The sequence below is a fragment of the Lepidochelys kempii genome, chromosome 6 (assembly GCF_965140285.1).
Source record: "Lepidochelys kempii isolate rLepKem1 chromosome 6, rLepKem1.hap1, whole genome shotgun sequence".
NCBI classification, from domain to species: domain Eukaryota; kingdom Metazoa; phylum Chordata; order Testudines; family Cheloniidae; genus Lepidochelys; species Lepidochelys kempii.
Window position 1 is genome coordinate 9,655,559 of NC_136385.1, and position 27,953 is coordinate 9,683,511.

The following is a 27,953-nucleotide window of genomic DNA, read 5'->3' on the forward strand; positions in this document are numbered from 1 at the left end:
AACTCAAATATGAAATTGCAGAACTGTGAATTGTGGTTTTTTAAAAAGGCTCTAGAGGAGATCCTGGCAATTACAGGCCGGAAAGCAAACTCTTTTGCTTCAGTCTTCACTAAAAAGACAAAACCAGATACTGAACACAACTAATATTAAGAACAAAGAGGGAGCAATGCAAGCCAAAATAGGGAAAAAACAGGTTAAAAAATAGTTAGATAGATTAGACATAGTCAAATTGGCAGGGCCCAATGAAATTCATCCCATAATACTTTAAAAATGGGCTGAAGAGATCTCTGAGCCATTCATTATTACCTTTGAGAACTTGTGGAGGATGGGAGAGATCCTGGAGGACTGGAAAAGGGCAAATATTGTACCTATCCATAAAAAGAGGAATAAGGACAACTCAGAGAAGTATAGACCTGAAAGATACTCGAATAAATTATTAACCAACCCATTCTGAAGCATCTGAAGGATAATAGGATTATAAGGAATAGCCAGCCTGGATTTGTCAAGAACAAATCATGCCAAACAAACCTAATTTCCTTCATAACAGGATTATTGGCCTACCGGATAAGGGGAAAGCAGTAGATGCAATATATCCTGATTTTAGTAAGGCTTTTGACACAGTCCCACATGACAGTCTCATAAGCAAGCTGGGGAAATGTGGTCTAGATGAAATTACTATAATGTGGGTGCATAACTAGTTGAAAGATTGTACTCAAAGAGTAGTTATCAATGCTTTGCTGTCCAGCTGGGAGGACGTATCTAGTGGGGTCCCGCAGGAGTCAGTCCTGGGTCTGGTACTAGTCAATGTTTTTGTTAATGACTTGGATAATGGAGTGGAGAGAATGCTTATAAAATTTGCAGATGACGCTAATATGGGAGAGGTTGGTAACTCAGAGAATCCCAGTTGGACACAGCCCACATGTACATCACGCAATGATATCCATGGCCAATATGTCACCAGTTCTTATATCATGCCTTACAAGACACTGTTTGGCTAAATACTGTGACAGCTATGTGTTGAGGATAATCAAGTCACCCCTTAATCTTCTCTTTATTAAGCTAAACATACTGAGCTCTTTGAGTCGATCAGTATTAGGCATGTTTTCTAATCATTCTCATGGCTCTTCTCTGACCCCTCTCCAATTTAGAAACATCTTTCTTGAGTTTTAGGCACCAGAAATGGACCCAGCACTCCAACAGCAGTCACACCAGTGCCAAACACAGAGGGAATAGAACCCCTTTACTCCTGCTTGAGATACCCCTATTTATGCATCTGTGGTATGCAAGACTAATGAGGAGCTCTGCAATCTAGGGTGCCTTACGAAGCCTCGATGAAATAGCTCCCAGCTGGGCCACTCACAAACAGCCTAAGAGCACACCAGTCATACCCTGAGTGTCTGTGTGTAACTGCAGCCTGCCAGCCAGACCTGGGTTACACTCTGGCTCTCACCAGCCTGGGTTATACAGCAGGGTAACCCCAACACATCACCAGTCTTAGATTTTGTCCCAGAAAGCTATGTCCTGTACTGCCCTCTCCTGGACACTACAAATTATATTAAGTCCATTATTCTTTTAAGAGTATGCTACGCATACAACTTGTCACCCCCAATGGAATTACCCAGACACTTCTATTCAAACATGCTGGATTAGATAAAACAATAAAACAACTTTATTAGCCACATAGAGAGATTTCAAGTGAGTCCAAGTAATGAGGCATAAAAGTCAGCAATGGTTACAAAGAAAATAAAAGACGAAACGTTTCCGAGCGCCTAACTTAACAAAACTGTATCAGATTCAACCAAAGTGTCTCACCACATGCTTTCAGCAGCCTTCCCGACCAAACCGTGTAGGTCAGGCCCCCTTCCTCTGTGTCCAGCAAATACTTCCTTTCTCTCTTCAGGAGTAGTGAATTAGATGGGGAAGGTGGGCAGGGGGTAATTGTCAGCAAACACCAGTTTCACCGCACACACATGCACAAACCAACGATACACTATTTCCATCAATAATCAAAATGTGCAGCTAGACAACGAACAAAAATTGTTGCGGGAGAACTTATTAGAGTCCCACCTGAATATGCATAAAACTTGTGGTAATGCTAGTGTCGCTCGGGCTGCTTGCAGGATAATTACGTTGGATAATTCTCCATCAAAATTATAAAAAGATCAGTAGAATTCGGCCAAGCCTAATTTGAGTAACGATTGGCTCTAGTTGGCACAAGGATGCATTTTGTTGGTGGGAGGGTGGACAGTGGTTGGTCTTTCTGCATCTTGGAGGTAGCAACATAAGCGGGCAGGGGTGAATCTGGAGCAGCGCAGAGGGAGGCGAAGCTGGGGGCATTGGCGAATGGGGGGGCTATTTCAAGGGAACATCGGAAGCAGGGGGGTTGCCAGTGGAGGCGCTCTGGGTTGGGCCAGCCCCCTCACCCTCCACAGTGTCCTGCATCATCTGCTTGTACTGGCGCTTGAAGAAGCCGAACTGGAAGGAGACAAAGAGGGGAGATGGTGAGAGGCAGACAGAGACAGGCTCATGCTGGAGGAGCAGGAGGGATGGGCTGTGAGAACCTATGAAGGAAAAATCCTTGTACCTCCTCCATGAGCTGGGAGAGCCACAGGCCCCTCCCCGAGGGTGATGGGCTGTAGGGGAGGGGTTAGAGCCCTGCCCCACTCACCTTGTAGAGGGCTGCAGTGATGAGAGCCAGCAGGACCAGGCCCCCCACGCTGCTGCCCACGATGATGGGCAGGTAGTTATAGACCTCGGAGCGCTCCACCACCGTCTGCACCTGGGGGAGAGGAGCTGTGAGATGGGGACCCAGGAGTCCTGGCACCATCATCCACCCCTGCTCTAAATCCCCAGACCCCACTTCCTCCCAGAGCAGGGACAGGACCCAGGAGTCCTGGCTCCCAGCTCTAACCACTAGCCGATGCTTTCTCTATCCTGGGTGCAGTCACTCTGGTACCTGGCGCTGGACAAATCCCTCCTTCTGGGTGTATTTCTTCTCCTCATATTCAATCTGGGCCTCACTCACGAGACTCACTTTCTGCTGCTGAGTCTGGAACAGAAAAATTCACTGTCCCTGATTGGAAATGACACAAACCAGCCCGGAGCATCATCCCAGAGGGACCCAGAGCAATTTACAGGCCATTCACACAGGAGCAATCCCTTGCTCAGCACTGAGATGGAGCCATCTCTGGGGAGAGGCATGGGGGATGTTCATGTTAGGAGGATCTCTTGCCTGGGGCTGGGAAGCAGTAGTAGCTCTCATACCTGGGAGACCCAGTGGAAGCTGACGCTTCCTTTGATCATGAACTCCAGCGGCTGCTGCATTTCCAGGGAGGTGATGCTGCACCGGATCTTCTTACAGATGGCCACAGAGCAGTCCTGGGGGTGGAAGGATATTGACAGGTAAGGAGGAGGGTATGCAGGGTCTCAGCATGGCCATGGGGGTCTGGGTCTGTCCATAGCAGGGGTCCCTCCCGCAGCCCAGCCCCCCACGCATTGTCTGTGTTAGTGCCAAGGGGAAAGGGCTTCTGGGACCAGCACCAGCCTGTACTCACCAGCAGGGGGCGCTCGCTCATCTTCTTCACAAAGTCCTTTGAACCGGGTGTTTCAGCCTCACCGACACACTGAGCCAGCTGGGGCTGGGGAGGGAGAGAGACACGGTATTAACAGAGGTGGGAATGGGTCATGGGACCTTCCCTCTAGGGGGCATCAGGGCCAATCTGTCCCCAGGGAAGGGAACTGGCTGGCTCAGGGCAGTGGGGAATGGGACATTGGGCCTTTTCCCACTAGGGGTCGCTGGCTCCAATACAGCCCCAAGGAAGGGGATTGGCTGGTTCAGAGGCTGGGCAGCGGTCTTTCCCCCTAGGCAGCCTGTCCAAGCAGGGGGCGCTGTAGGGCAGAGCCAGCATCACTGGGCCCATCTCACACACACAAGGGCAGGGAGAGGCAAGTACCTTGGAGGGGACGACCTCAGAGGCGTCCCACACCCGGACCCCGCTCAGCTCCACGGGGAACTGGAACGTGACCGAGATGGGGACGCTTCGCTGCCGCAGGTTCTTGACCTGAAAAAAAAAGACTCGTCATAGGGCATTGCAGGAAGAGAACCCAGGAGATCTGATTGCCAGCCCCCGCTCTGACCCTCAGACTCCACTCCCCTGCCAGAGCTGGGGGTAGAACCCAGGAGTCCTGGCTTCCTGCTCACCCCCACCTTCATCTCTCCGTGCTCTAACCCACTAGATCCCATTCAACCGCTTCCACTCCCTCCCTCTTGCCCCATCTCCCCCCTCGCACTCTGTGCTGCTGGCCTCACCTCGTACCGATGTGTCACTGGCACACTTGTCCCTGCCTCCTTGGAAGAGAAGTTGACGTACTTGGTCGACTCCTCGAGGCTGGGGGAGGAAAAGGACGGAAGGAAGGAGAGAGACGGGAGTGTGATGGATGGGGCTGGAGAGTGGCGGTGGGTGGGGACGCTGTGCTGCAGGGGGCGGGGATGGGGCCCCAGCAGGGGGCGCTCTCCCCTCTGTCTCCGCACTGACCTACCTGGTGAGGATGACGAAGATGCCGTACTTGACCGGCAGCTCCGCCCGGTGAATCATGCGCTGGGTGATGGGGCCGCCATTGTCACTGGGGGAGGGGAGGGCAAAGGGCAGAGACGTGAGGAGACTCAGGCAGATAACTGGGTGGGGAGGCTGCATGACAGGCCTCTGCCCTGCCCTGTTCCCTGCACGGCCCCCTCCCACTGCCCCCACCCTGACCCCTGGCCCTGCACGGCCCCCTCACCTGCTGGCCTTGGCCGTGATCTGCAGCCTGTCCCCCAGGTCGGCCTCAGAGGAGACGTCGAAGGTGGCCACGAAGACGGCCTGGAAAACACACGGGGGTGAGAGCTGCTGGGCTCAGGGCCTGGGGAACTGCCAGAGACTGTGGGGCGTGGAGAGCGGGGAGGCACAGGGGACCAGGGGGACTGTTGTATGAACTTAGATGGAGGCAAAGGTGTTAACATGACCCTGTCCCTGTCCACAGAGAGCACTAATCTGGTTTGGGATCCAGAGACCTCAACCCACTCCGTGTCATGGCAACACCCCATTAACCTTTTTAGGACCCCAAAGGGGGGAGGGAACAGCCCCTCCCCTTCTCTCCACCCAGTGAGGCCTGATTTCCAGCCCCCACAAAGTCTGGCCTTTGGTTTGCAGCCCTGGCAGGGCCTGACCCCAGCCCCGGAGTGACCTCAGGACTCTGTTTGCAATGACTCTCCAGGCTCCCCGGGGCACTTTCCCCAGCACATCGCTTGTCACGGGCTGGGCTGACCCCAGGGAACTGCCCCTCTCTGCTCCCAGCTGGGATCTCACTAGGGTTGCCAACTTTCTAATTGCACAAAACCGAACACCCTTCCCCCTCCCCTACCCCTTTTCTGAGGCCCCCACCCCTACACACTCCAGCCCCCATCCCTCAGTTGCTTGCCGTTCTCCACCCTCACTCACTTTCACTGGGCTGGGGCAGGGAATTGGGGTGTGGGAGGGGGTGAGGGCTCCAGCTGGGGATGCAGGGTTTGGGGTAGGGTCAGAAATGGAGTAGGGAGATGGCCTGCAGGAGCGGGTTTGGGATGCGGGCTAACCTCAGGCAGCACCCAGTTACCAGTGCAGTGGGATTAATGTGGGCTCCCTGCCTGCCCTGGCTCCATGCTGCTCCCGAAAGGTCCGGGCCACCAGGCAGAGGCGCGAGCAGGCAGCTCTGTGCAGTGCATGCTACCAACTCCCACAGGCGCCACCCCCACAGCTCCCATTCACTGTGGTTCCCGGCCAAAAGGAGCTGCGGAGCCAGCACTGGCGGGAAGGGGGTGGGTGGGCAGCGCACAGAGCTTCCCTGATCTCCCCTGCCTCAGAGGGCTTCAGAGACATGCCGGCCACCTCCAGGAGCCCCGTGCAGCCAGGGCAGGCAGGGAGCCTGGCTTCGCCTCGCTGCACCGCCAACCATACTTTTAACAGCCCGGTCAGCGGTGCTTATCGGCGCTGCCAGGGTCCCTTTTCGACCGGTCATTCCAGTCAAAAACTGGATGCCTGGCAACCCTCGCTCACACCTGGGAAGTTCACATGACAGGGCTGAGGCCAGGGCCCATCCCTACCTCAGCTCCACTCCAGAAGATGGGGTAGTTGATGTGGCAGGTGCTGTTCCTCTGAGTCTGTTCCTCGGAGCCCACGGCCGAGCTGCACTTAACGGCCACGGCCCTCCTGTTAGACTGACCATGAGAGACCAGCCAGTGAGAGAAGTAGACCACAGCACCCCTGATAAGCCCCCTGCACACTCCCTGCAACTCAGCACCCCTGCCGAGCCCCACCTGGCATGCTCCCTGCAGCTTGGCGCCCCCCGCTGAGCCCCCCGCTCCCCACAACTCAGCTCCTCTATCGAGCCCCCCACCTGCTCCCTGCAGCTCAGCAACCCCTGCTGAGTTCCCTGTCCACTCCCTGCAGCATGGCTCCCCACTGCAGAGCCTGCCCCTCATGCCTGGTGTTCATTGGGGTACCTGGAGCAGCAGGACCCGGCGGTAGGACAGCGCGGCTGGGTAGAGGAACTGCACCGTGGTGCTGTAGGAATTCTCCCCATAATTCTGGATGGAGACGGTGGTGTTGAGTTCGGGGGTAACGCCCACCACCAGGGTGCTCAAGCTAAGGCGGGAGAAAGGGGTGAGCTTCCTCAGGGCAGTGCCCTGGATGCTCTGTGAACTTTTTCTATCAGTGTCCACCCGGGGACCCCAGCGCTGTGAGCTTCCAGCGGTGTATCTTCCCCACAGCAGTGCACCCTGTGACACTACGCCCCATATTCTTCATAGAGCTACTGTTGTGATATGAATATGGCATAACTAATTTGTATTTTATGCAAGATGGGTCACGTGCAGTATCACTGGAAAGGTGATGATTTACTGAATGTGATTGTCCTATTTGTTTGGGGATGGGGCTCAAACAGGGAAACAAAGGATTCCTGCCACATGTAAATCCTATATAAGGCAGGGAAGTGAATTTATCAGGGCTGGTTCTTCACTAAATCTCTGCCCAAGATGACTGCTGAAAATACCTAAGATTGATCTGGGGAAGAAAGGACTGGACCCAGGCTAGAAGGTGTCTGGCCTGTGAAAGGAATATCTGGGGTTTGAAGCTACAAGAAAGAGCGGTTTGTCTACAAGAAACACTGCAACCTGCTTAAAACAACATTTACGGTGAGAAATTACTACTCATAGCCAGTTTCTTTAGTGTATTAAACTTAGTTTGCATGTTTGTTTTATTTGCTCAGTAATCTGCTTTGATCTGTTTTCTATCCCTTATAATCACTTAAAATCTATCCTTTGTAGTTATTAAACGTGTGTTTGTTTTCTCTAAACCAGTTTGTGCAAGTCATAACTGGGGGGCAAAAAGCTGTGCATATCTTCCTTCACATTGAGGGAGGGGGTGATTTTCATGAGCTTACGCTGTACAGTTTTCTGTGTAGCGCAAGACAATACAATTTCGGGTTTACACTCCTGTGTCTACTTGCGTGCCGGACAATTCCCGAGCTGATTCTTCCCATGCAGAGCTGATTTCAGTGTCTGTGTCTTTCTGCAGCTGGGTGTGTCCCTACCTGGGTGTGTGCTGGAGGAGGCTTGAGGGCCTGGCTCAGCAAAACAGTGTAAGGGAGCCCAGGCTGGTGGAACCAGCGGGCTCACTGCTATCCCCAGTACATCAGGGGGCACCCCGGAGTGGGAGGGGGCAACCCTTCTCACCCCCCATCCATCAGCACTGGAAATCTAACAAGATCTCCAGCTGGATGTGGAAGATCCGAAGCGTGATCAAACCAAATGTGTCCCATCATGGTAGGTGTTTTTGGAGGGAGGATTCAGTGATTTACCCAGAGAAATTGAAGGAGATTTCTAACTGGTCATCGCAGCGGTCATCTGTGCCACAGTCCTTCTGAAACGGGAGCTGGTTGGAGACCCAGGAGAACAGAATCAGAGTGGCTGGAGAGGGGTCTGCAGCACCACCTGCCGGAGTGACACTGTGGGGACCCAGGGACCCTCCTGTTACCCCAGCACCTCCCAGCCCCTTGCACTGGGGGACAGATAAACCCATCATCAGCCCCCCGCACCCCACCCTTCAATCTCACCCTCTGCCCAGGGGCAGTTTCACACTTCTAGGAGTGCCACGACTGGAGGACTGGCCAGCTGAGGGGGATGGGGAACAGGACATGGGATCTTTCCACTCTAGGGGGCCCTGGCCATAATAAATATTGACAATTGTCTCGTAAAAATCATTTTTTTAGCCAAAATATTTGGGTTTTTGGACAGAAATTTTGGGAGCTTTGAGGAGAAGTTGGAATGTTCCCATGGAGGGGAGATGCCAAGGCAAACTCAGCATCCATCTGCCACCCTCGAGTGGCTGTGCTGTGTAAAGGGGATTAGGAGGCTGTTGCTGCCTCTGAATTTTCCAGACTCTTGCATTCAAACCCCACGGTCACTGGTTCAATCCCTGCAGCAAACCCACCGCAGGGCCTGGCTCTGGCAGCTTACCCAGCCTGCAGACACCGTCGCGGAGTCCTCGCTCAGGATGGGTTTGAGGTTGCTAGCGGTAGAGATGGGCTCCCCCATCAGGGTGTAGTTGAGACGCAGGGTTATGGGGGTCAGGGTGTCCTCTGGGCAGAGCTGGGGAGACAGAAAGACATGTCGGACCCCTGAAGGGAAAGGGGGGCTGGGGGCTGGGTGGGACCAGGAGAGAGGTTTGTTCTCTGGGTGATTTGGGAGCAAGGGGCAGAGTTGGAGGGGCAGACACAGTGGGAGGGGAAGGAGTTAGGACCCCCCACACTCACAGAAAACGTTATCCGGTACATCTCACATCTCGTCTCGATGCCGAGCTGCAGTTCCCTGCTCAGGATGGGGCCGATGGAGTTGAAGGCGGCTCGGATCTTTGTCCGCCCGGGGTCCAGAGCCAGGCTGTACTGGATGGTGCTGGAGATCCTGTCACCTACGGGGAAAGGGAAACGAGGGACAGAGAAGTTGAGAGCAGGAACTTCAAGGGGAAATGGGACACAGGGCTTTGCCCTTCTAGGGGGTGGTGGTTCCGATCCATCTCCAGGACAGGGGACTGGCTCACTCAGAGGGGAGGGGAATGGGGGGGCGTGGGTTTGGTCTGACCTAGGCTGTCCCTGGTGGTCTTAGTGACAGTGAAGCAGACCTCTGCCCTGCTGGCCTCCGTGTTGAGCTGCTCCTGCCCCTGGCAGTTGAAGGCTGAGGTTGGGATCGTGTGGGGCTGGAAGCTGATGGAGACCCCAACTCTGAGCACGGGCCGGGACCTGCCATGGGAGGAACAGAACCGTCACCCAGCTGCTCTCTGCAATGGAGCCAGGCCCCCTCCCTCCCCTGAGCCTCCCACCCAGCCTGGATGTGCTCACAGCACCCCAGGGAGATGGGTTATGGACACGCAGCTCTGCTAGAGGAGATGCTGGGGGGCAGAGAAGGGAGCAGCAGAGCTGTCCTTGTGCCATTCTCCAGCTGGGGGCAGCAGTCACAGACACTCACACTCAGAATACTACGGCCTTGTCTACACTGTAGAGATTTTTTCTACAAAAGGCAGCATTTGTCCACAAAACACTGGAGGTTTACACACGACAATGTGACTTATGGCGACAAAACTCTCCTGTTTTGCCGACAACGTAAAACCACCTCGACGAGAGGCTTTGACCTTTTTGCGGCAAAGTTTTGTCGACAAAGTGCCAGTGTAAAGACTGTGCTTGGTCATGTTGCTGTGATTGGCCCCCAGGAGATGTCCCACAATGCCCTTCCTGAGAGAGTGACCAGGTGTCCGATTTTCAAATGGAACAACCGGTCGAAAAGGGACCCTGGCGGCTCCTGTCAGCACTGCTGACCAGGTGGCCGTTAAAAGTCCGGTCGGGGGTGCTGCAGCTCTAAGGCCGGCTAGTCCCTTCCTGTCCTGGCTGGCACTGGGCTGTGCCCCAGAATTGGCCAGAAGGTCTGGCCTCTGGGGCAGGGGGGCACGTTCTCTGAGTGCTGGCTCTGCACTCCCCGGCCAATGGGAGCTGGGGCCGGGGGGAGGGGGGCGGTGCCGGTGGCAAGAGTGGTGTGTGAAGCCTCCTGTCCCCCCACCTAGGACCCAGACCTGCTGGCTGTTTCTGGGGTACGCATGGCAGTAGGAGAGCCTGCCTTACCCCCCCCCCCCGCCCCCACTGCACTGCTGAGCAGGAGCCACCAGAGGTCAGTCCATGTCCCAATCCTGATTCCCAACCCCGTGCCCCAGCCCTGAGCCCCCCCGACCCAGAGTCCCCTCTTGTACTCCAAACCCCTCATCCGTAGCCCCACCCCAGAGCCAGCAACCCCAGCCCAGAGCCCTCACCCCCTCTGCACCCCAACCCCTTGCCCCAGCCCAGAGCTCCCTCCCACACCTTGAACTCCTCACCCCGTTCCTACCCCATAGCTAGCACCCCCAGCCCACAGCCCTCAACCCCTCCTGCAACCCAACCCTCTGCCTCAACCCACAGCCCCCTCCCTCACTCCAAATCCCTCAACCCCACACCCCAGCCTGGAGCCCCGCCAACAAGCCAAACCCCTCATCTCCAGCCGTACCCCAGATCCTGCACCACACCCGGAGCCCTCACACACCCCAACTCCCTGCCCCAGGCCGAGCCCCCTCCCGCATCCTGAACCCCTCATTATTGGCCCCACCCTGGAGCCCACACCCCCAGTTAGATCCCTCACCCCCTCTCACACCCCAACTCCTGCCCCAGCCCAGTGAGAGTGAGCGAGGGTGGGGGAGAGCGAGCCACCGATGGAGGGGGAATGTAGTGAGCGGGGGCGGGGCTTTGGGGAAGGGGGAGGGCAGGGATAGGGCCTCAGGGAAGAGGCAGGCATTCGGTTCTGTGTGACTAGAAATTTGGCAAATCTACGACCTGACCGCTCTAATCAGCGGTTCGAACCCCGCTGCTCTGCAGCCACAACTTCAAGACCTACAGGCAGATTTCTCATGGCATATGTGAGAAGAGCTACAAATCGGGACACGGTGCAGTGCAGAGCGAAGATAAAGGAGCTGAGGCAGGCGGACCAGAAGGCAAGGGAGGCAAACCCTCGCTCCGGTGTTGCAACAAAGAGCGGCCGCTTCTACAAGCAGTTGGACACCATCCTAGGTGGCAACCCCATCTCCACCACCAAGAGCCCCGTGGACACTTTGATGGGGCGGGAGGGAATGGAAAGTGGACCTAACCCTGAGGACGAAGTGGTGGATGAGGAGGTCAAGTTGGAGGACATTTTGGACCCCATGGCAGGGTCGTCCAGTACCATGGTGAGTCAGGAACTCTTTTCCACTCCAGAGGGGTGGAGCCAGTCCCAGCAGTCTGTCTCCGGCGAGCACGATGCAGGAGAGGAGACCCCTGGTGAGTGATCTTTTTGAGCAGATACTGCTCGATTACATGGCAGACAGCTGTCCTTTGCTCTGAATACTGTAGTGGTGGGTGAAGGAAGAGATAGAAATGTGCAAGACCAGCTTTCCCTGTGCAGCTTAGCAATGCAGCAGAAGAGGGTGCTGATGCACATCTAGATTTCATGGGAATCCTCCAGAGAGATCTCTAGGAAACTACCCTGGAGGTTCTTGCCAATCCTCTGCCAAAGGTTCCTTGGCAGAGCTGCTTTGTTCCTTCCCCATTGTAGGAAATTTTCCCGCACCACTTGGCAATCACTTGTGCAGGGACCAAAGAGGCACACAGGTGAGCAGCATAGGGACCTGGTCTGAGCCTGGATGCAGGCAGTAGATGTGCCCTTGCTTACCCTCAGGAATGAGCTATCAGCTTCACTGACACCTGCCTGTGGAAAATGGTGGCAGAATTTACAATATTGTCCCCAGTCCCCTTCACTGATCCTCTGAAAGCATCATCAACACCCTTTGCCCCATTTTGAATGTCCACCCCGCACCTAGGCCATACTCACCATGTTTACAGTGTTTGTTGAGATGTGTGCTTGCCAAGGTACATTGAGAAAGTGATTGGTATGTTACAAGAGGTGTATTTCACTGTAATGATTCAATGCTGTGCATGAACTAACTATCATGCTTCTAGAAAAGGAGTACTTGTGGCACCTTAGAGACTAACAAATTTATTTGAGCAAAAGCTTTCATGAGCTACAACTCACTTCATCAGATGCATTCAGTGGAAAATACAGTGGGGAGATTTATATACACAGAGAACATGAAACAACACTGAATGAATCCGATGAAGTGAGCTGTAGCTCACGAAAGCTTATGCTCAAATAAATTTGTTAGTCTCTAAGGTGCAACAAGTCCTCCTTTTCTTTTTGCGGATACAGACTAACACGGCTGCTACTCTGAAACCTGTCATTATGCAAGGCACTGAATTTAGCCGTATGGAGTGGAAATTTATCAACTTCATGAAAAAACTCATACAGATACAGACAGACATCATCTTCCTTTCCAAATGCAAACAGATGGACATCATATCGAAAGGACTGAAGGTAAAAAATCCATCACAATCTACATACCACACAGACTATGCTGACAGCTTGTGCCACACGCTCTCAAAGAAACTGCAGAACCACCTGATCAACATCCTCTACAGCAAACAGGGAAAGATTAAGAATGAGCTCTCAGAACTGGATACTCTCATAAAAAAACAACCTTCCACACAAACCTCCTCATGGCTGGACTTTACAAAAACTAGACAAGCCATTTACAACACACACTTTGCTTCTCTACAAAAGAAAAAGGACACTAAACTACTACATGCCACAAGGGGCCACAACAGTGGTTCCTTTAACCCACCCAGCAATATTGTTAATCTATCCAACTATACTCAGCCCAGCAGAAGAATCTGTCCTATCTCGGGGCCTCTCCTTCTGTCCCTCCACCCCCAGGAACATGATACAGTTCTGTGGTGACCTAGAATCCTATTTTCGACACCTCCTACTCAAGGAATATTTCCAACACACCTCTGAGTAACATACTAACCCACAGAGACCTTCCTACCAAGACTACAAAAAGAAGGATTCTGGGTGGACTCCTCCTGAAGGTTGAAACAACAGATTGGACTTCTACATAGAGTGCTTCCACCGACGTCCACGGGCTGAAATTGTGGAAAAGCAGCATCACTTTCCCCATAACCTCAGCCGTGCAGAATACAATGCCATTCACAGCCTCAGAAACAACTCTGACATCCTAATCAAAAAGGCTGACAAAAGAGGTTCTGTTGTCATCATATATAGGTTGGAATATGAACAAGAGGCTGCTCGGCAGCTCTCCAACACCACTTTCTACAAGCCATTACCCTCTGATCCCACTGAGGGTTACAAAAAGAAACTACAACATTTGCTCAAGAAACTCCCTGAAAAAGCACAAGAACAAATCCGCACAGACACACCCCTGGAACTCCGACCTGGGGCATTCTATCTACTACCCAAGATCCATAAACCTGGAAATCCTGGACGCCCCATCATCTCACGCATTGGCACCCTGACAGCAGGATTGTCTGGCTATGTAGACTCCCTGCTCAGGCCCTACACTACCAGCACTCCCAGCTATCTTCGAAACACCACTGACTTCCTGAGGAAACTACAATCCATTGGTGATCTTCCTGATAACACCATCCTGGCCACTATGGATGTAGAAGCCCTCTACACCAACATTCCACACAAAGATGGACTACAAGCCGTCACAAACAGTATCCCTGATCATGTCACGGCAAACCTGGTGGCTGAACTTTGTGACTTTGTCCTCACCGATAACTATTTCACATTTGGGGACAATGTATACCTTCAAATCAGCGGCACTGCTATGGGTACCCGCATGGCCACACAGTATGCCAACATTTTTATGGCTGACTTAGAACAACGCTTCCTCTCGTCCCCTAATTCCCCTACTCTACTTGCACTACATTGATGACATCTTCATCATCTGGACCCATGGAAAAGAAGTCCTTGAGGAATTCCACCATGATTTCAACAATTTCCATCCCACTATCAACCTCAGCCTGGACCAGTCCGCACAAGAGATCCACTTCCTGGACACTACGGTGCTAATAAGCAATGGTCACACAAACACCACCCTATACTGGAAACCTACTGACCGCTATTCCTACCTACATGGCTCCAGCTTTCATCCAGACCACACCACACGATCCATTGTTTACAGCCAAGCTCTACGATACAACCGCATTTGTTCCAACCCCTCAGATAGAGACAAACACCTACAAGATCTCTATCAAGCATTCTTACAACTACAATACCCACCTGCTGAAGTGAAGAAACAGATTGACAGAGACAGAAGAATACCCAGAAGTCACCTACTACAGGACAGGCCCAACAAAGAAAATAACAGAACGCCACTAGCCGTCACCTTCAGCCCCCAACTAAAACCTCTCCAATGTATCATCAAGGATCTACAACCTATCCTGAAGGACGACCCATCACTCTCACAGATCTTGGGAGACAGGCCAGTCCTTGCTTACAGACAGCCCGCCAACCTGAAGCAAATACTCACCAGCAACCACACACCACACCACAGAACCACTAACCCAGGAACCTATCCTTGCAACAAAGCCCGTTGCCAACTGTGTCCACATATCTATCCAGGGGACACCATCATAGGGCCTAATCACATCAGCCACAATATCAGAGGCTCGTTCACCTGCACATCTACCAATGTGATATATGCCATCATGTGCCAGCAATGCCCCTCTGCCATGTACATTGGTCAAACTGGACAGTCTCTACATAAAAGAATAAATGGACACAAATCAGACGTCAAGAATTATAACATTCAAAAACCAGTTGGAGAACACTTCAATCTCTCTGATCACTCGATTACAGACCTAAAAGTGGCAATACTTCAATAAAATAACTTCAAAAACAGACTCCAACGAGAGACTGCTGAATTGGAATTAATTTGCAAACTGGATACGATTAACTTAGGCTTGAATAGAGACTGGGAGTGGATCGGTCATTACACAAAGTAAAACTATTTCCCCAAGTTTATTCCCTCCCCACTCCCCACTGTTCTTCACACGTTCTTGTCAACTGCTAGAAATGGCCTACCTTGATTATCACTGCAAAAAGACCCCCCTGCATCTCCCCGCTCTCCTGCTGGTAATAGCTCACCTTACCTGATCACTCTCCTTACAGTGAGTATGGTAACACCCATTGTTTCATGTTCTCTGTGTATATAAATCTCCCCACTGTATTTTCCACTACATGCATCCGATGAAGTGAGCTTTAGCTCATGAAAGCTTATGCTCAAATAAATTTGTTAGTCTCTAAGGTGCCACAAGTACTCCTATTCTTTTTGCAAATACAGACTAACACGGCTGCTACTCTGAAACCTATCATGCTTCTGTGCACTGTTTCCTGTGCATCTGCAGATGTGGCATTCAGGGGACCCCACTACACACCAGCAGAGCACCTACTCCAGATAAGGAAGCAACCAAGGTGGAGCAAGGAGGATGTGTTCAGAGAGATGCTCCAATCCTCTGAGTCAGAAAAAAAAGAACGCATGGTGCTGAGAGAAGTGGAAAGATGGGACAGAAAGAGGTGTGAGGAGCACATTCTAAAGGCCCAAGAGAGGATGATAAAAGTGACAGAGGAGCTCTGGGGCTGGGGTTAGTGGGGGCCAGCCTGCAGCTAGGGATGCCAGGCAGCTGGAGCCGCTGCTTGCATCACCTGCCCGGCGCTCAGGGCTTGTGTGTGTTCGTGTGCGGGGGGGCTCTGGCAGGGAAGGGAGGCGCGGGAGGGGTAGAGCCCTGAGTAGAACGGGTGGGCTAGGCCAGGGGATAGCACCCCCAAGCCCCCAGTTCACCGACCACCCATGCCTACACATAGTGATTGTTGCTGCTAGTAATATTTACATGCATTCTAGTCATTTGCTTACTAGAAATCCCAGTCAGGAATCAACGCAAGTGCTAGGTCAAATAAGATAATTGAGTTTAATGAAGCATGGCAGATTGCTGTATAGAAATACACATTACTGGTTCGCAATCTCAAAATCTTGCCTCAGTCAGCAGTCAGCTATGACCATTGAATTCTTTTTCTCACTTAGATCTAACCTGCCATAAAGGCATCGCTAGCGCGCTCTTAACCTGCCAAAGCACATTCCAGGAGAATTCTGCACCTACTCAGCCTATTGTTGAAGCGCTCCTTGCTGCAGTCCAGGTTTTCCCGAGTAAGGCTTCATGAGCCATGGGTGTAAGGGGTAGGCTGGGTCTCCCAGGAACACTGTGGGCATTTCAAAATCCCCCACTGGAATCTTCTGGTGTGGAAAGAAAGTCCTTGCTTACTCCTTTCTGTACAGACCAGAGTTTTTTAAGATGCGTGCATCATGCACCTTCCTGGACCACCCTGTGCTGATGTCAGTGAAATGCCTGCAGTGATCAAGAAGCGCCTGCCATACCTCAGAGAAGTACCCCTTCCTATTACTGTACAGATTGGGTGCTCACGATGTACTGCCTGACCAGCTCCGGTGTGTTCAAAGCAGTGACCACAACAGTAGAGAGCATTGCGGGGTCCATTCTTTCACACAGAGATGGCGGGCGCACAGTAAACAGGGGGTGTTAAAAATGCCACTAAAATTGGTCGGAAGCCCATGGAATGCTGGGACAGAAAACAATGCATCATGGGACGCTGAGCGAGCACCCATGAGGCGCTGCGATCCACTCCGCCTTCCCACAATTCCTAGCTGCAGAATGTGGCGAGTCGCACCCTGGGATAGGTACCCACCCAGAGCCCTGCTCTCACTGTCAGTGCCAGACCACCAAATGTGGATGTGCTCTGCCGACACAAGGAGCGTAGTGTGAACATGCAATAGCGGTGAAATTATCGCGCTTCTTAATCGCGGACAGAACTTCTATCAAAAAAACTCTGTAGCATCGACAAGGCCTGAGACTGCCATGTGGAGCAGCGCAACGACACAGAGTAACTCACCTCAGCAGCAGGACCTGCCCTTCTGCCCCCACCGCGATGTCTGGCAGTCCGTCCCTCGTCAGGTCTGTCCCACCACTGACGGCCTGGCCAAAGTAGTGCAGCCTGCTGGGAAACTGTGACCCCTCGATGCGCTGTGGGGCAGAGAGAACAGCAAGGGGTGGGAAAGGGGCGTCTGTTCTGTACAATGGGCACTAGGGGGCTGTGGAGAGTGAGGGGTGGCTGTACTGTACAATGGGCACTAGGGGGCAGCGGAGGGTAAGAGGTAGGAAAGGGGCGGCTGTACTGTACAATGGGCACTAGGGGGCAGTGGAGGGTGAGGGGTGGGAAAGGGGCGGCTGTACTGTACAATGGGCACTAGGGGGCAGCGGAGGGTGAGGGAGGGGAAGGGGTGGCTGTTCTGTATAATGGGCACTAGGGGGCAGCGGAGGGTGAGGGATGGGAAAGTGGCAGCTACAGGCTAATAGGCACTAGGGGGCTATGGGGCCCCATCATGTCTCTTCGGGGCTTTCTGGTGACCCCTCCTCACACGGGCTGGGCTCACCTGTCTATACTGGGGATTGAGTCCTCCCTTTTCCCCATGGAAGATGTACAAGGCCCCGCTATTGTCGCTCTCCATGGGGGCCCCGATGGCCACATCCGTCTGTCCGTCCCCGCTGGTGTCCCCGATTTCTGACATGCTGGCCCCAAAGCGCCCGAAAGCCTGCCCCATCTGCCCCTGCAGTGTCTTGGTGCAGATCAATGCCATCCTCTGCAGGCCCCATCGAAGGAAACACATGGGGAAAGGATCAGCACTGACTTCCAGCAGAGAGTACCCCGGCCCCTACTGACTGTCTTTCCCTCTCTCTGCAGCAAAGCGCTCCTTGGCACCGCTCTGGGGCATCAGGGCCAGAACTGACTGTCAGGGAAAAGCTTTCCTGAATGATCCCCCCCATCCTACTTCCTGGAGCACCGCGCCTGTTACTGCCATGCTAATTGTCCCAGCATCACAACCCCATGGCAGTGCAGGCAAAGAAGAACCCCAGGCCATCCATCTTCCCCCTGGCTCCATCCTCTTTCTTACCGGCCAGTTAATCAGGCAGTTATAGACCCGTCCTCCATTCAGAGGTGTATGGTACATGAGGGCTCCGATTAGAACCAGGTCCGTGTTCCCATCTCTGTCGAGGTCCACAGCGCACAGTGTACCCCCAAAATATGAGCCAATCTGGAGAGGCAGATAAGTCACCCCTTTCATTTAGTCACCTCCTCCTTCTTCTCCCACTGGGACCCTTCTCACCCTCTGGGGCTGAGGATTCAGTCCCAATCCTCATTCCATCCTCAGTCGCACCCTCTCGCTGCACAGCGGGTGGTGCTGTTGCTGAAAGGGTTCTTGCACAATGAGGCAGCTAGATCTCGGAGAGACGCTGAATGCTAGTTGTGGTGCAGTTCTTTCTAGCGGCTGTTCTAGCACGAGTAAAGTTTATTCACTGACTGAGTCACTCTTGTAAGTTCTGTTCCACTGGAACGTATAGGCAGTTAGATCTTGGAGAAATTCACTTCGTTAGTGTAGTGTGATCCTTTTCGAACACTGCTGATATCACTAGTAATGTAATTTTCCTTGCCTGAGTCTCTCTAGCCCAGATCCACAAAGGTACTTATGTGCCTAACCCCCAGACTTAGGTGCACTGAGATTCACAAAACCTCTGCATGGCTGCTGCTGACCCTTTAGGTGCCTAACCTGACTTGGTGCCTATGTTTTTGCAGTAGAAGCTCCTTATGTTGCTGCCTCAAGGGCAGGGCATGTGCACTCCTGTCTTACTCTAGGCAGCCAGTTGCCCATTTCCCACCACAATCAAGCAGGATCCACAAACTGAGGGAAGACAAACACTCCTCCACCTGTAGGGCACCATCTGGTACATGTGGTCAGAGGAGAAGGACTTGAACAGGGGTCTGCTATTTCTTAAGTCAATGCCCTAACCCCTGAGCTGTGGGCTCCCTCGGTCTTGACTGTTAAAGTTATTCCAAATTAATTGACTAATTAAATATCAGTTGGGCTGCACAATGTGTACAAATCACAACCACCCTAAGGCCCAGTGGTCAGGGCACTCCCTGAGAGACAGCAGAGCCCTGGTTAAAGCCTTCTTCCTCATCAGGCAAAGCAGGGACTCAAACCAGGGGTTGTTCACGTCCTAGGTGAGAAATCTAACCACCATCAATAAGGGAGGCGCTCCCTCTTCTCCTCCGGCTGGTTTGTGAAGATCGTGGTGGCTCTGAGCCTGCCTACTGGATGAGGCCCAACGTTTGAGCTAGGTGGAAGAGTGCCTATCTTCCCCCCGTTCATGGATTACTGGCAGGGGTAGGTGCCTCCCTGCAGCATCACAACGCCTAAGTCCCTTGGTATGTCTGGGCCTCTATCTGTATCGGTCTCATGAGCTCTATCTAGACTGTAAGTGAAGGTAACAGCAGTGGGATATTGGAGAGATGCTGAATGTCAGCTGCGGCGCAATTCCCTAAACCAGTCAAGTTTATCCCCTGCCTGAGGCTCTCTGACTGAATCGTTCCTGAAGGTGAATCCAAACACAAATATTACACCATGTCAAAATCTTACAGGCTTCCTCCAGCCCTCTCTCTCTCACACCCACACTCCATATTACCAGTAACATTCCCCGTACCTGTTTTCCCAGCACCTCTGATGTGGGTGTCCATTTCCCACCCTTGCTATCTCGGAAGAACAGGATCACTTTGCCAGCATGTTGGTAGCGAGGGGCCCCGACCACGTAGCTGCTCTGCCCATTGGCTGTGATGACCTGAGACGAATAACCTCAAAGGAAGAGAGGGACGTGGGGAGGTGAGATGGGAAACAGCCCTACAACAGTGCTGCACAGAACTTTCCCAGAACTGAGATGCAGCCACCTCTGGGGCGGGGCACGGGGGCTGTTTAAATAGGTAAGGGAAGCTCGGTGGGTTTGTTCTTACCGAGGTAAGCATCATTCATGTCAGTGGAGTTTCTGGATACGTTGATGAAGCTCGGCTCCGCGCCACTCCCATACAGGTATATCCCACCGGACCAGTCATAGGTTCCCACCGCTCCCAGCACAGGCCCGTTCTAAACCGACAGGGACGGCAAAGGGGACCGATTACAGGGAACAGACAGCACAGCATGTATTTACTAGACACACCCTGGTGCCAGGCGTCACTCACAGGGGACAGCAGGGAGCTGAATCCTTCCTGGGACATCTCCAGCTGGAAGGAGCTGCCGCTCTGAGACTGGGTGCCTGGGGACAGAAACAGACAGACAGACACAGGAGAGATCATCATAGACAGTAAAGGAACCGTGTCCCATTCCCTGAGCCAGCCCGTCTCCCCACCCTCGAGGCTGGATTGGATCCAGGGCCCCTGAGAGAAAAGGCCCCGTATCCCATTCCTCAGCTCCTTGAGCCAGCCAGTCCCCTGCCCGGGGGCCCCAGGATGAGAAAGGCATCAGGGACATTTAGGGAGGAAGATTAATGGATACATGTTGAATGGGGAAAGAGAGAATATTTGGGGCCTATTTGGGCTCTGGATTCCCAGCAGCTCCCCGTCCCATCTCAGCCTTCAAAACACATTTCTAGAGCCCCAGGGTCAGTGCAGCCCCTCCCCTGGCTTTGGTACCTTCGATACCGAATATCTTCTCCTTCAGCTGGTTCTGGATGCCCTGGAGGGCATCGAAATTGTCCACCCGGAAGACGTGCTCCTTGGTGGGCTCAGAGGCGATCTCCTGGAGCTCCCGTTGGGCAGTAGCTCTGGAGAAGGCCTCACCAACCTTCACGGCGTAGAGGGAGGTACAGGAGAGACCAGGGCATGGGATCAGTCACAGCCCAGAGCCCTGGGCCAACACCCACCCGCCCCGAGCCCTGCTGGGCCCTAGAGAGGCATGGCTCAGCCAGCGCCATGTGCCACTCTGGTCAGTGGGGGGTGGCGGGCCGCTGGAGCCTGGAGTTATGGAGCCTGCCTCATTTCAGCACCGAATTGTGTCGGTTGTACCAGCAGCAGGGCACAGGTGTCTCCTTGCCATGGGGATTGTCAGCGTTCTGGGGCCCAGCATGACTCAACCTCCAGGGCGTAGTGAGGGGTGAGTGCAGGCAATGTCTCCGAGGGACACCTCAGGGCAAGGGGTGAAGGGCCGGGACCACTGCGCTAGTCCGGGTGGGTTGTGTGCAGTCAGTTCAGAGGTGGAGTCAGGCACCTCCCGGTAAGCAGCAGACAAAGGTCGAACAAGATCCAATGGCTGGAAACAGAATTTACACCCATTCAGATTGGAAAGAAGGTCTCAGGTTTAACTGTGAGGGGAATTAACCCTTGGAGCAGCTCACCACGGGCCGTGGTGGATTCTCCATCCCTGGCAATTTTTACCTCAAGACTCGCTGGTTTTCTAAGAGATCTGCTCTGGTTTCAGCAGGGATTATTTGGGGCAGTTCTCTGGCCTGTGCTCCACGGGAGCTCAGACTAGATGACTGCAAAAGTCACTTCTGGCCTGGGAATCTATGATTCTAAACCCGAGTTTGTTGATGTAGGACTTACGTCGACCTAACTCTGTAAGCGGCCTCGCTAAAATGTAGCTCCCACCCCTGTAACTCGTCCACCACACCGACTTCATAACTCCACTTCCGCAAGAGCCGGTGCACTGAGCTCAATGTAGTCAAGTCGGTGCAGTGTCCGCATAGGCACCACATTGCTTATATCGCCTGCGGGCGCTGGCTGTCAGGGCCCCATCATGCCCCACACTGACAGTTAAGTTGGTACAAGCGCTCCTCGTGAGGACGCGCACCACCAACAGAAGGAGGATAATGTGCACATGAAAAAATTATTGAATTACTGAGGTGGCTGTGTGACAAGGTAACTTAAGTCGATTTAAGTTTGTCGTGTAGACTTGCCCTTTATCTTGCTGCTGATGCTCATTTCAATCTCTTTGGCTCAGCAGTTTCATGGAGACAAATGTCAAGTGACTGACACCAGTTTGGGGAGGATCAGAGCCGTTGTTTGAGCCCCAGGTGTGTGCAGAAAAAACTATTAGAACTGGGTGATTTTGCTGTTTAACTGGGGGGCTGTATGTCAGGAGCCCCTAGTTCAAGTGACCCCAAATCCTAACCTGTGTCCCCATGAGGAATTCCAAATTTCATGGCAATCTGAGTCAGCACGTGGACCGTAGGGCAGGCAGAAAACCCAACCTGTAACTAGACAGCTCTGCTCAACCTGAACAAGAGAGGAGCTCCAGCTCTCCTATAACGTCACACGTTGACCCAGTTACAACCCTGGGTCAGTTCTTTTCCCTTATCTAATGAGAACCTGGACATGGGCTCAGATCCCTACTAGTTCTCCACACAGCCGCAGCTCACCCCGATGGCGTAGCGGATGATGCCAGCTCTCTCAGCCTCGGGGATGGCGTCTGAATAAGAAAGCGGGTCTCCGTATTTATTCCCATCTGTGATCACAATGAGAAACTTGGTGGCCTCATCCCGAGCGCCTTTCCCAGAGGTGAACAGCTCCCGCCTGGAAAAGGGGGGGTGGGGAACGTCTGGGAGGGTTATTGATACGTAATAACACCTAGCGCTCGTCCACTGCTTTGGCATTGCAGATCTCAAAGTCCTTTACAAAGGAGGCCACTGTCATTGCCTCTATTTAACCAACGGAGAAATTGAGGCACTCGGCGGGGCTGTGACTTGCTTAAAATCACACCGCAACAGAAGCTCAGAGCTGGCAATAGATCCCTGGAGCCCTTGCTCGCAGCATCTCCCTCCCCGCTCTAACCTACTAATGCCCACCCACCTCCCGGAGTGGGGACAGAGCCCAGGAGTCCTGATGCCCAGCCCCCCTGCTCTAACCACTAGTCCCCAGTCCCTTCCTACAGCTGGGGATAGAACCCAGTGGTCCTGAGTCCTTTCCCTTAGCTCACATGTCCTTACAGCCCATTCCCTGTGGAGTCAGCACTGGGAGGAGGGCAATACCTACACGACTTTCCAGATGGCTGTGGCCGTGTACGTCGTTCCACGAAGCTGCTCAATCCTCCAGACGAGGTGATCGGGGTCATGACTTCTCCTGTACTCCATGAAGTCGAAGTGCAATTGAAATTTATCGGAGTACTGCATGAGGGCGAACTGCAAGGGGAGGCAGGGAGAAGAGAGAAAAACAACCCCAGGGGTGGAGGGTAAGAAAAGCAGGCGTCAGACTCAGTTAAGGGCTGAGGCAGTCGGGACGTAGTGGTTCTGTGGGAATTTTTTCCTGGTTTTGGATGCAAAATCCTTTACTGCTCCCCCTGCAGCACAGCGCCCCCTAGCGCCGCACTGGGGTATTGGGGTCAGCACTGACTGCGAGAGGCAGGGTACGTAGTCAGGGTTCAGCTTCTGCCCATTACCTGCGTGTCGGTGCTGCGGAAACGCTTCATGATCTCAGAGAGAAACGTCTTCATTTTTCCAAAGTCTTCAGGTGCGATGCTGCCCGAGCCGTCGACGAGGAGCGCTATGTCTGTGGCACGTCTGGGGCACTCTGAGAGGGACAGGAAAGAAATACATCCTGACTCAACTCCACAAACATGGAGAAAACCCAGTAGAAAGAGCTAGACCAGACCAATGGGTCCATCTAACTTGGTATCCTGCCCCCTCCCTGCAACCCCGGATCAGACCAATGGGCCCCTCTGTCGCAATATCATCCCATCCCTGCCATGGAGGGGTCCTGAGTGTAGAGCATGACATGCACTGGGATGAAAAAAATACACCCCTCCCCCTCCCAGAGCTGGGACAGAACCCAGGAGTCCTGACTCCCAGCTCCAACTGACTTCCTGAATCAAACTAATGGGCCCACCTAGCCTGGTATCCCAACCCATATCAGACCCATCTAGACCCATCTCCCCTCCAACTTCCCATGTCCCTTGTACCCACCCGTGACCCCAGAGCATAGGTCCCCCCCACACCCCTGTGTTACCCCTCACCTGGCTGGGTGTCTGGGATGCGCTGGATCTGCCGGAGGCTCTGGTCCAGGAGGAAGCAGTAGCCGTTGACGTACATGTTCTCCCCGCAGGCCCGGTGCACCGTGGGGCCGCACACCTGGGGCACGAGAAGGCACGGGATCAGTAGGTGCCCCTCTGAACAGAGCACTGAGGGTGGGGGAGCCAGGAGTCTGGTGGGGGAGCCAGGGGTCTGCTCCCTCCCCATAGATATGCAGGGAAAGGCCCTGCAAGGGCAGGGGAGCCCCCTGGGGCAGACGGGACCCACACGATGGCATCACCTGGTTCCAACGCTCCCTGCTAGTTCACGCAGGGTTTTTTGAAGGAATCCTGGAATGATGAGGGAGTAAATGTTGGACCCCACTCCCAGCACCCCACTCCCAGCACCCATTTCCCCTGGGTGTGGTACCTACCAGGAACTGGGAGCCTCGGGAAGCCAGAGACAAACCGAGGGACATCTTCATGGCATCGGGGGGTCCTGACAGGGGAGAGAAGCACACCAGGGTGAGAAAATAAACTCCATTCCTGTCCCAGAGCACAGTATAGAACCAAGGATTCCTGACTCCCAGCTCCCCCCACTCTAACCACTAGACCCCACCCCACCTCACTCCCTCCCAGAGCTGGGGACAGAACCCAGGAGTCCTGACTCCCACTCCAATCCTCTTGCTGCACCCCACAGCACAGGGTGCCCCCTACTCTGGATGAGGATCTCCTGGCAGCGTCTGGAACCCGGGTCACACTTGTAGACTTTGCCAGTTTCATTCACGCCTCCTATCTGCTGCGGGGCCCCGACGATCAGCCTGCTGGGAGAGAGCAGAGGGGGGTTAGGGAGATGCCCCATCACACCCAGGGGAGTGGGTCCCACGAGGGGCAGCCCAGCCAGACAAGCCCCTTAGCATTGGGCATGAATTATGTGGGGCCCTGAGCCCATGTTAGGCCCTTACCCCCGAGTGCTGGCACTCCCGAACTGCACCACGCTCTGCCCAAACCCCGCTGCTGCCTCCTGGAAGGTGATGGGTCCTTCCACGTCCACACTGAACTCATGGCTTGGTGTCAGCGCTGCAGGGGTTAAACAGTCACCAGTTAGAGCTTCCCCTATGGAGAACGGGCCAGTGTTTGGGGCTGAGGGGCCGGCTCCTTCTGGCTACGGGACTGAATTCCACACACACACACCCCGCTCTAACTCAACAAATCCCACTCCTCTCCCAAGCCAGGGATAGAACCCAGGTGTCCTGACTCCCAGCTCCTCACCACCTGCTCCCTAGTCCTCAAGGCCTATATTATGCAAATCATTCCCTGCATTTATTTGCATAGTGCCAGTCACTCCCGCTTAAAAATAAATATCAAGAGTGGAGCTAATGCTGGTGAAGGGAGCCCTAGATTTGTCTCCATCAGCTTCCCTGACGCTGATCCATAGCGGGTGCACTTCCTGTCGGGGTACCAGGGTCAGATCAGAGACTTCATAGACTGATAGATTCCAAGGCCGGAAGGGACCATTGTGATCGTCTAGTCTGACCTCCCGGATAACACAGGCCAGAGAACTTCCCTGCATTAATTCCTGATTGAACTACGGCAGGTCTTTCAGAAAAACGTCCAATCATGATTTTAAATGTCCAGTGATGGAGAATCCACCACAACTCATGGCAAACTGTTCCAAGGGTGAATTACGCTTCCTGTTAAAAATGTCGGCTTTATTTGCAGTCACGAGCCAAGTCTGCACTACCACTTACGGCGGCAAAACTTGTGTTACTCAGGGGTATGAGACAACCACACCTCTGAGCGACATAAGTTTCGCTGGAGTTGATCGGGAATGTCCTGCCCACCTGATGGTAATAGTGTTAATTACCCTATGTAAAGTCTCATCATTAGCTGTACCCTTAGCAAGTTCATTCCAAAACCTTTCTGAGACTGAGCACCAGACCCCACTCCCCTCTTAGAGCTGGGGATAGAACCCAGGAGTCCTGACAACCAGCCCCTCCCCACCAGTTCATTCAAGTTTCCTTTGTGTCTAGCCCTGGATGGCCATTTTATGCAAATTGCCCATGCATTCATTTGCATAGCAGCAGAAACTTCCATGTGAAGAAGAAATCTAAGGAGTGTGTTTAGCACTGGTGAATGAAGCCCTTGATTTATCTCTTGCCGACCCGGATTCACGGGGGGAGGGGGACTTTCTGTAGGGTCGCAGGGGCAGATCAACCTTCACAGAATTACAGAATAGAACGCCAGAAGGAACTGCTGTGTTCATCTACCCTGACTTCCTGTGTAACAGGAGCCAGAGAGCTTCTCTAAATTAATCCCTGTTTGAACTAGACTGGAACATTTAGAAAAAGATCCAATCTTGATGTAAAATTGCCAGTGACGGGGAATCCACCACGACCCCTGGTAAATTGTTCCAGTGGTTAACTCCTCTCAGTGTTAGAAATGTTACATCTCATTTCCAGTCTGAAGTTGTCTAGCTTCAGCTTCCAGCCATGGATCATGTTACACCCTCCTCTGCTAGATTGAAGAGCCCATCATCAAATATTTGTTCCCCACGCAGGTACTTATAGACTGAGGTCATCACCCCTTGGCCTTTGCTTTGTTAATCTAAATAGCGATAGACTCAAGGAGCTCAATCCATCAGGCAGATTTCCTAATGCTTTGATCATTCTCATGGCTGTTCTCTTGAGCCCTCCCCAATTCATCAACATCCTTCTTCAACTGTGGGCACCAGAACTGGCAGAACAGGATTCCAGCAGCACTCGCATCATGAGCAAATACAGAGGTAAAATAACCTCTCTGCTCCTACTCGAGTTTCCCCTTCTTCTGCCTCCAAGGATTGGCCACAGCATCGCAGTGGGAGCTCCTTGGCCCAGGCAGTTCTCGGTCTCTCGACCGAGTCTGTCAGCTAATGCAGGGTGGCCTGGTAAGCTTGTGCCATAGGAGCCCAAGCTGAGACCCACCAAACTCATGTCACACAAGATACACCAAACAGCCCATCAGTGGCAAGAGTGAATCCCTAACACACAGCGTGGCCATCCCGCTGCAAGAATCCCCTGGGAGCTGCCCCCTCCAGGCCTGGGAGGTAGTAAAGACCCCCCAGAGCTGTAGGAGGAGCAGATATGGGGCAAAGCGGGGTGCAGAATTGTGAAACTGGGTGGGTGGGGCCTGGGGATAAAGGACCTGAGGATGGGGGAGGAGCTGAGGTGGCCTCCCCCATTCTTCCCTTCATCCCTTTTCAGACCCCATCTCCAGCCCATCCCCCTCACTCTCAGCCAACCCAAAGTCAGCCCCCTCCATTCCCTGATGGGTCCAGGACTCACAGAGAAGAGAGATGTGACGTTGAAGCAGCGGGAAGTGGCTGTGGTTTAACAGCAGGATTGCGCAATTGCGAACACTGCATCCACTTCGCATCCGCCGGACCCTCGCCCCACATCCTACCGAGCACACACGCCCCACAGAGAAGGGGAGTCGCACCTCTGACCCACTCCCATCCCAGAGAGTCTGGGGGAACAGAAGACAGAGGGAACTGCACCCAGGAATGCTGGTTATCGGCGCCCTCCATCCCTCCTCTAAGCCACTAGAGCCCCATTCCCCGCCCAAATTTGGGGAGAGAACCTAGGACTCCTGATGCACAGGTCCCCCGCTGTAACCCACCAGACCCCACTCCCTCCCACCCGCCCAGAGCCAGCCAGGGATAGGACCACGAGTCCCGACCGTCCAGCTGCTCCCATCACCCTGCCAGAGGGGTACTCGCCGGGCACCCATGTGGAGGAACCCAGCATTTCCCAGTCCCTCTGGCTGGCACTTACCTGCGCACAGGTAGAGGAGCAGAGGCAGGGGGTCCATCCTGTGCTGGGTGAGGAGCGGGGAGTGAGAGGTTCAAGGGCGCTGCCTGGAGAGGAGGCAGCGGAGTGCAGAGGAAAGAGAAGTGATACCCAAAAAGAGAAACACTGATGGGGCGAGGGGGGACAGATTCAGGGGTGTTATAGGGAGGGAGCAGAATGGAGAAAAGAAAAAGGCAACTACACTGAGACACCCAACTAGTCAGACACACACGCAGCTAAATGGAGACAG

The 27,953-nt window shown here is 53.5% G+C and overlaps 1 protein-coding gene across 2 annotated transcripts; it reads right to left on the reverse strand.

Moving 5' to 3' along the window:
• Window positions 1-1,683: 1,683 nt before the first annotated feature.
• On the reverse strand, window positions 1,684-27,847 carry LOC140912370 (integrin alpha-D). 2 transcript variants are annotated; one of them, XM_073346645.2, is made up of 30 exons: window positions 27,689-27,847; window positions 24,842-24,956; window positions 24,594-24,697; window positions 24,311-24,375; window positions 23,883-23,997; window positions 23,310-23,440; window positions 22,907-23,052; window positions 22,294-22,447; window positions 20,570-20,720; window positions 20,120-20,193; window positions 19,895-20,024; window positions 19,591-19,739; window positions 18,003-18,143; window positions 17,484-17,690; window positions 16,943-17,073; window positions 9,152-9,309; window positions 8,827-8,981; window positions 8,531-8,662; window positions 7,873-7,946; window positions 6,518-6,659; window positions 6,119-6,232; window positions 4,780-4,859; window positions 4,540-4,623; window positions 4,310-4,388; window positions 3,954-4,061; window positions 3,555-3,638; window positions 3,265-3,378; window positions 2,957-3,049; window positions 2,669-2,779; window positions 1,684-2,475 (listed from the first exon to the last, which is right to left on the reverse strand). In XM_073346645.2, exons 1-30 carry the CDS (start codon window positions 27,723-27,725, stop codon window positions 2,353-2,355), a joined length of 3,501 nt encoding a protein of 1,166 aa, XP_073202746.2. In that variant the 5' UTR covers window positions 27,726-27,847; the 3' UTR covers window positions 1,684-2,352. The 2 variants fall into 2 exon arrangements, with proteins under 2 accessions (XP_073202746.2, XP_073202745.2); XM_073346644.2 differs by having other exon boundaries at window positions 24,594-24,700.
• Between the last annotated feature and the right edge of the window lie 106 nt (window positions 27,848-27,953).

Bases quoted from the DNA above. Each gene is read 5' to 3' on its own strand.
- LOC140912370 (XM_073346644.2), bottom strand. From the start codon at position 27,725: ATGGACCCCCTGCCTCTGCTCCTCTACCTGTGCGCAG. The intron at 24,957-27,688 runs GTAAGTGCCAGC...TAACCCCTGCAG, and splicing joins GCTCCTCTACCTGTGCGCAG to CGCTGACACCAAGCCATGAG. The intron at 9,310-16,942 runs GTGAGTTACTCT...CTCCCATGGCAG, and splicing joins GGGCAGGTCCTGCTGCTGAG to GTCCCGGCCCGTGCTCAGAG.